Source organism: Hipposideros armiger, unplaced genomic scaffold (genome assembly GCF_001890085.2).
Source record: "Hipposideros armiger isolate ML-2016 unplaced genomic scaffold, ASM189008v1 scaffold_706, whole genome shotgun sequence".
Lineage (NCBI taxonomy): Eukaryota > Metazoa > Chordata > Mammalia > Chiroptera > Hipposideridae > Hipposideros > Hipposideros armiger.
The window spans coordinates 829,342-841,773 of NW_017732056.1; the positions used below are offsets into that span (position 1 = coordinate 829,342).

The 12,432-nt window shown below is 48.0% G+C and overlaps 1 protein-coding gene across 1 annotated transcript in view; it reads right to left on the minus strand.

The window, feature by feature from the left end:
• VWF (von Willebrand factor) overlaps nt 1–12,432 on the minus strand; it is a 157,952-nt gene that overhangs the window by 47,937 nt on the left and 97,583 nt on the right. Inside the window, exons 19-26 of the mRNA XM_019627083.1 lie at nt 12,148–12,282; nt 9,893–10,039; nt 7,226–7,366; nt 7,006–7,119; nt 5,362–5,518; nt 4,594–4,752; nt 3,777–3,912; nt 393–1,771 (exon numbers count right to left, since the gene is read on the minus strand). Coding sequence (XP_019482628.1) covers nt 393–1,771; nt 3,777–3,912; nt 4,594–4,752; nt 5,362–5,518; nt 7,006–7,119; nt 7,226–7,366; nt 9,893–10,039; nt 12,148–12,282 — 2,368 coding nt within the window. The remainder of the gene's footprint in view (nt 1–392; nt 1,772–3,776; nt 3,913–4,593; nt 4,753–5,361; nt 5,519–7,005; nt 7,120–7,225; nt 7,367–9,892; nt 10,040–12,147; nt 12,283–12,432) is intronic.

Consider the following 12,432-nt stretch of genomic DNA (forward strand, 5'->3'; position numbering starts at 1 on the left):
TCCTAGACTTGCCCCAAAGAATGTCAGCTACTTAGAATAATTGTCTCCACCCAGTGTGGTCAAAAAGCGAATGGCCACCAAATTTAACAGGTCACCTCTGAGTCAGGAAGTAGGATAAGTCTGTGTAATAAAGACATATTTTTTTTCCTCCATATCTTTGGCATTGTTTAAATTTCAACAATATACTTGCATTAACTTTGAATTTACAAGAAAAGATCTTCCCCAATAAAGGATCACAGATGTATCTCCCTGCCTGGGAGGTGAGGACGCAGGCACTCTGAGGGCAGGATGTGACCAAAGGCACAGAGCAGGAGAGCCGGGATTAGAACCCAAGAGTGTCATATCCACCAAGGTCACCCCCAGCCTGGCACCCGTGCAAGAGTCCCGCATACCTGGGTTGGGGGAGAGGGTGGGGATCTGCAGCCCCTGTCCAGAGCAGCACCTCTGCAGCACCAGATCAGGAGCCTCTCGGGGGAGTGTCTCAAAGTCCTGGATGAGGATCGGGGCATTGGGCCAGCCGGTCCTCTCCAGCTCCTGCACGTCGGCTCGAGGGCCCACCCCAATAGGCACCACCTGGATGTCTCCAGGCATCCGCTTGATCTCATCAGAGGCGGGGTTCGCTGTGACCATGTAGACCAGGTTGGGCGCCTGCTCTCGGTCGCCCTGGCTGGCCAAGAAGCTGTGCTCATACAGGTACTGCAGGGCCAATCCTGTGTTGGTCCTGTTGCCGCCCCGGAAGCGGATCTCCCGGACCCGCTGCAGGACGTCCCCCTTAGACTGTGTCTGGAGGAAGGTGGACTCCACGGTCACCACGTACGCATACTGCAGCACTGTGACATGGATGCTATCCTGGCCCACATCCATCCGCTGGATCACCTCCTCCATGAATTCCTTGCTCCTGTTGAAGTTGGCCTCGCCAATGGCATCCGACCCTTCCAGAACAAACACCACGTCCAGAACCATGGATTTCCTCTTGGGTTCCAGGGTCGAAACCCCCAAGTGCTTCGGACTCACAGTGACTTGTGCCACAGGGGGGGACAGAGTGCGGGCTGGCGGTTCAGGGGCAAGGTCACAGAGGTAGTTGATAATCTCATCCCTTCGCTGCTCCAGCTCATCCACGCCACTGAACACAAAGGCCTTGTTCTCGGGGGCCTGCTTCTCGATGAGATGGATCTGCTTGAGGTTGGCGTGGGGCCCAATGCCCACCGGGACCACGATGACCTTCTTCTTTTTCAGGCCCTGGACATAGCGGACCAAGTTCTTGGCCAGCTTTGGGGGCTCCTGGCTGGCCGTCAGGAGCAGGGCGATACGGGAGGCCTCAGGGCGGTCGGCCTTGCCAAAGATTTGGAAGAGCGTGTACTTGAGCACTTCACTGGTAGAGGCCACCTCACTGCCAGCATACTTCACCTGGCTCGTGATGCGCCGGATCTCGGAGGGCCGCTTCCGGTCCCTGAGCTCGATGTAGGAATGGGAGCCGTCGTGGTACTCTACCACAGCCACGCGGATCCGCTTCTGGGAGATGTGCAGGCGCTCCATCATGTCCACCACAAAGGCCTTCAGCACTTCAAACTCAGCTTCGGACAGCTTGGAGGAGCCATCCAGCAGGAAGACCAGGTCCAGCAGCTTGCTGCAGTAGAAGTCATGCAGGGGCGGCTCCGGAGTGTCCTCCACATACGGGGTGGTGGGGTTGAGCGGGCCCTCTGTGGGGGGCACCTCTAGGCCTCCAGGTTCCCCACAGGCTTCACAGGTGAGGTTAACACCATCACAGTGACTGCAACAGAGGGAGAGAAATGGAAATGGTTCGGAAAGAAGCTCAGAGCACTTCTCAGCCCTACTCAGAACCATTTCACATATTCGCATCGACCTGCCTGCCTGGCCCACCTGAACTGAGCTCCCAGGGATCACTCTCCACCCAAGCAAGACACCATTTTTTCACAGACGTCTCCAAATAGCACTCTTACACACACACACACACACACACACACACACACACACAGCAAAGGCTTTCCTTGATTCTAGAAGCCAAAGCTTTAACCCAATAGGACCTAAAAAAGAATCTTTCTTGCTTCCACCAGCCATTCAGGTTGATTTTTTTTTCAACCTATATCTCTAGCAATATAAATATTTAATTATAGTCCAAACTTTCAGCCAAGTATCTCCAAAGATAAATATTACTCTAAAATGTTAACACTGACCAGGACTTGTAAATGTTCTATTGAAGATAAATGCTTTACAGCATTTAGAATAACAGAATTTAAACTGTATAAATTGTGTATTATGTTTAATATGTGGGGCCTTAAGGATGAGAGGAAAAACTAGATAAAAACATTTTGGAAAAAATGAATAAACACTCAAACTCCCAGCTTTATCTAACAGAATAAAGCACTTGGGAGTCGTGTATTGGGGTCTCCAAGATGTTAGAGGAGAAAAGACACTGGCTCATTCATTCTTTCCTCCAGTGGACATTTGGGGACCACCTAACATGCCAGGGACTGGCTAGGCCCTGCGCCCACCCCCGACACATACCATGAGTCTTTAGCAGAGACATTGCACCCCACATAAATTCCTACACTACCAGTCCAAATTCCCAGTCCCTTCCGGTCACTTCCCCGTTTACCGATATCTTGGAAAGTGGCAGGGCACCACAAGTGAAATCCAGGCTCGGACCGTCTCCTCTATGAACTCTTGGCCTTTGAGGCAACTTGCCTTCAGCACCCGCAGTGAGGCGAGAAGGCAGCAATGCCCCGAGCCCTGGCAAGTCTGCCCTGTGGCTCGCTTCCCAGGCGATGCTCCCAGTGCTTTGGGACCACTGTCCACACCTGTCTGAAGCTTCGGTATGCACCCTGGTGGCCGCCCCTCCCTCTGTGCCAGGAGAGGGAGGTGGAGTGATGGTCCTACACTCTCATGCCCTGTGGCTCAGAACCCCAAACCAGCTTCGAGCTTACCCCATTCTCTATTCCTCACAATCTCTGTTTCAGCATAGGGAGAGTCTTACTGGGAAGTTAATCCCTACTTCCTTGTGGTTCACATGATTTATTGCTTCAATCCCTGGTCAACAGTGCATGAGTGACATACTTTCTAGTTTCCTGTGTTTGCTAGAAAGCTCACCCAGAGCAGCGTTCGCTCTTGTTTGCACAGATGGCGGCGGCAGGATCTGACTCTGGCAGCTGTGGCCACAGCCCCATCCCCAGTGAATTTAAGTTCTCAAGTTTAAGTTCCCATAAGGAGTGGTGTGGAATATATCAACATCTGAATACTTAGGAGCAGGACTTCAGAAAGCTCAGCCCTCGCTCTAGGGACTCCCTCTCACTCCCCAAAGGCCAGTTCCCAGAGGCAACTGGGTGAGAATGCAGGGTGCATTGATGAGTGTCTTCCCTCCCAATTATAAAAGCCCTGATCTGGGACCTGGGCTGTGGCCCCAAGGTGTCTATGTTACACTGAGGGGTCAGGGGTCTGCCTCTCTTTCCTCCTCTGCATCCGTACCTCCAGTAAAAAAGAAGCCTGGCTTTCATAGATACCTGTCCTGGACTAGATATGACCACCAGGGACAATAGGAGATTTCACCCTTCCTTCAGCGAGAAGAAGTTAAAAAGCCTAACCCTCTTGAGAGATACTTCCTGGGGAAGCAACCTAGTCTGCCCTTAAAGAAAGAGAAACAAACTAAACAAAAACAGTCTACCTCTCAATTCATACAGTGAGGAAGTTTTTCCCACATCTACACCTCTGAGCGGCCCCCAAAGGAGATAGTAAGACATACTTCAAAAACCAGGTTTTACCAAATCTGGCAGCGCTTAGGATCACTGGGGCTCAGGGTGATTTTCTTCCCAGGAGCTAAGCGCCGGCCTTCCACCTCACACACAGGGCAGTCTTCGGGGTTGATACAGGTCTGCAAAAGCTCATCCAGGATTTTCCCTGCACGACAAAGCTCTTGTTAGGAGCCAAGACTCTCACCTTCCCACCAGGAAGACTCACCTTTAACTAAAGGGGCCTGTCCCGGAAGCCAGCTTTGCCTGCTTCCCCAGGGGTCACCTTACCACTTAGGGAGCAACCTTGCTTCGCTAAGCCTTGATTTCTCCCTCCATAAAATTGGGAGGAGGGTTCCGTCACCCTACCTCACCAGCCCCAAGCCTCAGCACAAGAAATCTCCAAGGGTCTTTCCGCTCCACCACAGGATACATTTAATAATTCTAGATCTGTGCAGTCTAGTACAGTAGCCAATAACCACATGTGGCTAGTTAGATTTCAACTTAAATTAATACTAAATAAAACGGAAAATTCTGTTCCTCAGACATACGAGCCACATGTCAGTAGAACTTTCCCCTCACTGTGCGAGTTCTATCAGAAAGTAAAGTGCTGTTCTAGATGATAAATCCATAAATAGGCATACAGAAGCATCGTACAGGAGCTCAACTTGACAAAAATCATGGCTGGTCTGGCTTGGATGAAAGGGCACCTGGACACAGAACCCAGGGTTGTAGGGCTGGGGATGGGACACCACTGGGCAAGGCTGAGATAAGCAGGACAAGGAATTACCCTTCCTGATAACTTGTCCCATCCATCCAGCTCGTCCCCACCCAGGGGCAGGTGGCTTACCTGGAGGGCAGTGTGCGTGGCAGCCCTCCACACACTGCACAGGGCACGCCAGTGGCTCAGGATGCTGGCATGTGACAGGACAGGCAGGAGCACAGCTGTTATAGCGCCACTCGCACTCATACCCGTTCTCCCGGAGATTCCTCTCCTCGCAGCTCTGGGCTGTGTAGATAGAAGAAATGAGTGTAACCATTAAAACATAGGCATTCCTGTGCAATCTGAGAAGCCAGGATTGCACCCAAGGCCCCAAACAGAGGGTGCTGAGATCAGTGGTGGTGATGGCATTGGGGGAGGTGATGACTATATTGAGGAACTAAGAAACTACGGAAGTCACCAATATTAGAGACTTCTGGACTTTTAAAGCACCTAAACCAGGAACCTAGTAGTTCTGAGTCAATTTTCCACAGAATTAGCTGCTTATGCCCAAGGAAGGAAGACTCTACACAAATGTATGAGTTGATCACTCATATTGGCAAATATGATAGCGTCTAATTAAAGATACATAGTGACTTCCTTCACCTTCCTCTATTCTCCCTCTTCCAGAATTTCTGCAGAAGGGTCTCTACATATTAATGTCTTCCATCCCTGTCCCCGTCCCCCCTCACTCCCATCAACGTCTTAACTCCCTTCAGCCCTCTGCCATCCATCCCCATAGCTCTACCGTCTCTCCCATGAAAGAGCCTTCCTGCACCCCACTTAAAGTTCTTAAAGTCTAGATATATGAGGGTTGAGGGGAGGGTGTCTGAGGCCAAGAGGGACATCAGGACTCACGGCACAGTGTGGCTGTCCTCCAGGTCACCACCTTGCCATGCTGGGCACACACGTGGGCATAGGCAGCAATGGTGTCGCAGAAGCAGGCACAGTCCCCAATGGATTCACAAGAGCAGGAGTCATAGATGCAAATGTCCAGGAATGGCTCGGGGTTCACCTGCAAGGGAGCCTCAGTGTGGCCTAGGCCTGGGACCAGACTTCAGCGCTCTTGGTCTGGGTGGGAATGTTCTGGGGCTCATGGTAGGGAAAGGGGGCTCCAGATAGAAGGAGAAATGTAGGTCAATGCTTCCAAAGAGAGAATGACTAAGATGGCAGAACTCCTAGCTTCTAATCTGTATTCCAGCAAGAAACTGAATAAAGCACTTTCACCGACCTTTCATAGAATAGATGCACCTAAGAATTTTTCAAAAGAACATTCCTTTCTATATATCTGTCCACTTACCTGGTCTGCTCAGTCATCCATCCATCCATTCCCATAACCCACTCTCAACCTCGTGGGTGTTGGGATGTTTTTTACATAAACACAAATCACACACATGCTGGTCACTCTCTCCTTGCCTCTATTCAGCAAAGAGAAAGAGTAAATACATCAGGACCCACTCAAGCTGCCTCACTGAGGTGCTATGAGGCTGGTATGCTGGACAGTAGCACCAGCCTGTGTGATCCGGGACTCTGACCCAAAATCTACATGAAGAGGTAGCCCATCTGCCATCCATGTTCAATCAAACACGCCACTACACACACCAGCTCTTTCTAGGGAGCTGTGATAGGAATGATTCCGATATTAAATGAGTCATTGTTTCTAAGACCTTCCAACAATGATGGTCCCCATGACTCCTCTCACTGTCTTCACTCTGCCACCAAACCAGGGACTCCTGCGCATCCTTTGGAGTCCTTCGGGACTAAAAATCACTGGGTGGAAAGAAAAGAGCTGAGGTACAGGCATTCAACCAGTCACAAGCAGTGTGCGCACGTGTGTGTGTGTGTGTGTGTGTGTGTGTGTGTGTGTGGTGTGTGTGTGTGTGTGTGTGTACATATAGTCACACATACCCACGTATACATTCAAATACATGTGTGTATATACATTCCTATAGAGACAGGGAGAAAGTTGCATTTAACCTAGTTTGGGAAATTCCTAACCACGATTTGAGGTAAAGGCACCAAAAAAAGCCATAAAATGAGGGCTCAAAATCCCTAGAGTTAAGGCCAGAAAAGGGTTTCTGTGAGACAAGACCTAGGAGCTAAAGGGATTTATGAGGAAGGAGGATGGTGTGCTCAGGTCTGGAGACCTAGTGGGGTAACTGGAAAAAGAAACCCCTGACTCTAGTGTTGGAGACAAGATAATTCATGAGAGGGAAAACCCTAAGACTGGGGAGAGAAGAGAAGTGTTGGCAAGTACCCAGAAGAACTGTGCCTTGTGTAGAAGAAAAACGATTTTCCAGGCATTGCTTTCCTCATAAACTGTCGATTACCCTTTCTGTTTCCCAGCCTGAAGCCAAGAAAGGGAGTAAAGAGGTGACCCCATGCAGATCATTTCAAAGGTTCCAAGGCAGTGCCCACAATTAGAAGCTCGCATTCTCAGTGCCCAAGCTGCTGGCCAACCCTTAGCACTTTCCTGCCTCCAGTTACCCCCACGGCCCTCACCATCTTGTTGCAGTCCTGGAAAATGTCACTGGTAAGGATCCTACAGGAGGAATCCACCATCGTCTGCTTCATGATGTTGTTGTGGCAGGTGGCAGGAGAGGTGTCCAATGGCACCTGGGGAACAGATGGACCAAAACAATCAACCCAGAAGGATCCAAGAGACCCTTATCCCAAGCCTTGCCACCTACCACCCCGATCCACACAGAGACCCCAGACGTACTTTCCTGGTGTCAGCACATTGCGGGCTCACTTTCCAGGAATTCCCAAAGTCCACGGGGTCTTCCTCCACTTGGAGGTTGCTGCTGGTGAAGTCATTATTCTGGATGCCATCGAAATTCCCACAGAGGCCACATACCTGCTCCTGAGGGACAAGTTGAGATCATGAGCACTGCAAACTTCAAGGCAAATTCTGATTCAAGGAAAAGAGGGTTCCAGACAGCAAAGAAGGTAGGCTCGTCTGAGGAAAAGGGGACAGGGGAACAAGAATGGAGACCCGGAAGGAGAGCAGGGTGATCAGCAAAGACTTGTCCTTGCCAAGGCCTTTTCTCTGGCATCCTCACTGACCCCATTTTAAAGTTAAGAAAACAAAGGTCATTCACAAAGAGAGGCAACCTGCCCATGTCCCATAGTCAGCCAAGGGCAGAGGTGAGAATTAGGCAGCCTTGGCCCTGGTATCTCCAGTATAAACCATCATCCTCACCAGTAAGGGTCTGAGCAAAGAGAGTAGCTGGTTCAACATTACATCAATAAGGGTGGAAAGGTTTGAGGAGAGAAAATTCTAGTCCTGTTTTACTATGGATAGGTGAGTCCCTTACCTGGAGAACCACAGCCTGTTCAGAGCAGGCTGGCCAGGATTCTGATAGATACCAAATGCCACCAAGGCTGACATAATATCTTATTAGTCTCCATGTTCTCCTATCAGAGTGTCAGTATATAAGCCCTGAACAAGTAATTACTGAATGAATGGAAACCATAACATAAGAACTATGGGAAAAACTGGAAATATTTGGCCTGGAAAAGTAAAAGGGCTATGCTCTTACAACATAGTTGCAGCCCTGTCTTGGAACAAAGAAATGTGACTTATTCTATTTCGCTTCCATATGGAGAATTTGGTTTGGTACAATGGGTTTACATTATTAGGAAACATGTAAGAATGTTCTCACAGTTGCACAAAAGGCCCAAGATCTTTATGTGGCCCAACAGCCCCCACAGTATGGCCCCTGTCCCCTCCTTGCCCTTGTTAACTACCATTTGCCCTAAGTCCCTCCTCTCCAGCCACATTGACTTCCTTGCTCAGACACTCCAAACACCATCCACCCTAGTGCCTTTGTACATGATATTCCATCTGCCTAAATATCTCACCCAGACATTTACACGGCTCCCTCCCTGCTTACCTGAAGACTCTGCTCATAGGTCACCTTTTCAGACAGGTATCATCAGTCCATCCAACCTAAAATAACATCCCCACTAGAATATGATCTCCACCAGGGTTGTGGCAGGCAAAACTATGCCCCTCCACCAAAGATATCCATGTTCTAATTTCCAGAACCATGATTCAGTTACCATATGTGGCAAAAGAAACTTTGCAGGTGTGATTAGGTTAAGGATCTTGAGGTGGGGAGATTGTCCTGGATTATCTGGGTGGACTCAGTAATCACAGGGTCTTATAAGGGGCACAGGAGGAGTCAGAGTGAGAACGATGATGTGACCAAGGGAAGCAGAGAGAGATAGAGACTGGAAGACGCCATGCTATTGATTTTAAAGATGAAGGATGGGGCCATGAGCCAAGGAATGTAGGCAGCCCCCAGAAGCTAGAAAAGGCAAGAAAATATATTCTTCCCTAACATCTCCAGAAGGAACGCAGCCTACTGGCCAATTTTAGACTTCTGAACCCACCCTCCTGCCCAAGAACCAGAAGATAATAAATTTGTGTTGCTGTTTTAAGGGTCTAAATGTGTGATAATTTGTTATAGCAGCAATGAAAATCTAATACAAAGGTTAAGATGCATACATATGCATTTATGTATGTGTGTGTGTGTGTGTGTGTGTGTGTGTGTGTGTGTGTGTGTAGATAGATATACGTATACATATACGTATACATAGATAGTTTTTTCCTGGCTTTGTCCATAGTGCATAAGACAGTGATTGACACATAATAGGAGCTTAGTAAGGATTTACTGAATAAATGAATGAGCAAATATTAATGTTTTTGAGAAATGGAATGTGCTGCCACGAGAAGTAAGAACAGCGCAGCCTCACTTCAGTACAAACTGAAAATGAACGGTGCTCTCAGAGACGCTGTGGTGCTCACTCCTGTTGAGATGAAATCAGCCACCAGAGTAGACAGAGTACTAGTCACATGCATACCAGTTAGAGAAAATGAAGTCCCAGCAAATTGTTGAAGCCTAAACAAACACTGTAAGCTTCCTCAAAAGTAGGTTATGAGCAGTTTCACAAATGGCTCTCAAAATATGCTGGCCCATGGCTCACCCAGAATACTTTGCAGTGTGCTAATAATATTGTGCATGATCAGTTTGTCTCTGTAGGTTAAGAAACCTTAAGAAAAGCTATTGCCTGATCTTTTGCTTCCTTCTCTTGAGGATATAAACTGCATGCCTAACAAAGCCAGTCAAGGAACTGTTTGCAGCAGCGAAGGGTCCTCAATCTCTCCCATATGCAGCTAGTCTCAGGAAACAGCTGAGGTTAACTCCACACTTGAGTCCATGGTATTATTTGCATGGCGAGGAAGGCTCAACAAGACAACCACCCACCCTCTCACAAGATGGTGGAAGGGGCGGTGTCTACTTCCTGCTAATGAGGAAGCTGAAGAAGGTCCCAATGACGTGTCACAGACAAGACGAGGAAGAAGTGGAGGAAGGCCACTGACCTGATATGTCTGTTTCAGGACCACGGAGATGCTCAGGTGGTGGTCCCAGACCACAGAGAGCGCCTTGCCCAGCAGCAGAATGATGTACCGACCAGACTCCACCACCTCAAAGTGAGTTTCATCCTTCATGGGCCTCTTCACGTTCACCTGAAAGAGGACAGATCATGAGACAGGGATGGGGAGCACAGGCACAAGTGTCCACCTGCCCCAGACCCATGCCTGTCTTGATAGCCCTCCAGAACCACAAGCCATTTGCCCCATTCAGTCAGAGCTGGTCACTTCAGGGCCAGCAGCTAGCTGCCCAGACATTTCTGAGTCTGACTTGCCTACCACTCTCCAAGAATCCTCTGACCAAGGGACAATAATTGGCAGCAAAATCACAATTATGAGATTAAAAATACAACAAAACCCATTAGCAGAAGATCACCCATCACTTCACACACAAAAATTTTTTACACGATCATTAAATATATGTGGCCTTCTAAATAGGTTTTTAATGTGGCAACGATTTTAAGTATCTCTAGGCAATCGATTTAAAAATCTATCCCTTGGAGATGTGAAGTACAACATAGGGAATATAATCAATAATATGATAATAACTATATCTACTGCCAGTTGGGTACTTGTCAGAGGAATCACTTCTTAAATTATATAAATATCTAACCACCATGCTGTACACCTGAAATTAATATAAGATAATATTGAATGTCGACTATAATTGAAAAATTAAAAAGTGGGGGAGGCGAAGGGGAATAAGAGGTCCAAATTTCCAGGTATAAAACAAATAAATCATGGGGATGTAAAGTAAAGCATGGGGAATATAGTCAATAATATTGTGATAGCATAGTATGGTGTCAGATAGTTGCTGGACTTACGGTGATCACTTCTTTAGGTATATAAATGTTGAATAACTATGGTGTATGACTGAAACTAGTATAATATTGTATGTTAGCTATATTTTAATAAAAATGTTTGAAAAATAATAAAAATCTATCCCTTTACAAAAATGAGCCCTGGACGTTCTCCTTTCCTTCCCCAGCCTGCCACTCCACAGAGTCGCCGTCATCAGGGTGCCAAGCTGACTGAGAACAAGAGGCCGAGGAGGTCGGCATTAGCAGCAGGAATCACAGATTTCAGTTTGCCTACAAACTTGGAATTCTGACCCAAGACCTTGGCTGGCTGAACCATTCTCAGGGCTGAATCCCCTGAGCCCATTTCAGTGGTTTGGCTCTCTAATTAATAAAATTGAGGCAGATGCTGTCACCCTTTTGCAAAGGTCCTCCCCTTACAGACACAACATGCGGAGCTATTCACCTGTGCACACCTCCTATTCAATATCACCACTGTCATCTGTCCTAAGTAAAGCTGTCCTCTGAAAAGGAGCCGACACTGCTGACCCAGTCAATAGGTCATACCGGCTGAGCAGGTTTCTCCCATATGGAGGAGAATTCACCTTCCCATCCCCTGATATCAGTGGTAGGTGCTTCAAGAAGGCAGGGATGCGGGCTGAGGCCTTGGAACAAAATGAGGATACCAGGACAGGTATGAGCCCAGACCTTGGGTCTCCCTGGTGGTAAATATAGTCAGCCCAGTGGAATGAAACTGTGGACTAGGGACTGACTGCCACTTCAAATGCAGTTTCCTGGGCCCCACCCAGACCTACAAGTCAGAATCTCAGGGTGAGCCCTGGGGTCAGCAGCTTAAGCAAGATCTCCTCAGTGGTTCTCAGGGACCCTTCTGAGAACCATGTCAAAGCTCTAGTACACAGGGACTAAATCGGCTTACTGCTCTTTTGAGCTCTTTTAAAAAGATTTATCTGGAAACATAAAAGAGAGTAAAAATTCCCAAAACACCATCACTTCCCAAAATATACATATTTATATATGTGTATATATGTATATGTAATTTATTTTACATATATATAAAAGGCAAAGTCCTCCTGCCAGCTGATCTCCACTCCACACTCCAGAGATAAGCACTGATTCCTCCTATGCTTATGCAGATAGAGTTGCACACCCTTCTCCATGCATATCTCTGCACTTCGTTTTACTAAATGCGGTCATGTTATGTAACTTGTCCTTCTCGTACAATATGAGAAGGCAGAAGGTCAGGTGATATAGTTCCACCTCATGCTCTTTCATGGCTGCACAATATTCCATTCACACAAGTTCTAAATGAATGCCTGACAATGCTCTTCACAAGCTGACAGAAGAACGAAGGGGCCTCAGAGGGGAGGGGATGAGGCTGACACTCACCTCCCCATCAAACAGTTCAATCTCTCCTCCTTCCACCAGGATGGTGACCCGCTTCTTGCATTTCACTGAGGGGGCGCCGCACCCTTCATTCCCCACCAGGATCCGGAAGGTCCCAGGGTTACTGCCACAGAAATCCTGGGGAAAAGAGGTGTCAAGAGAGAAATATTATTGCAGCCATCTTTCCCCAGATCAGAAGATTGGCACCTCGTCATCTCAGGTGTGGGTAGTGGAAGCTCAGCTGGTTGGTGTTGCTGCTCACTCCCAGCATGCTCTGCACATGGCTGG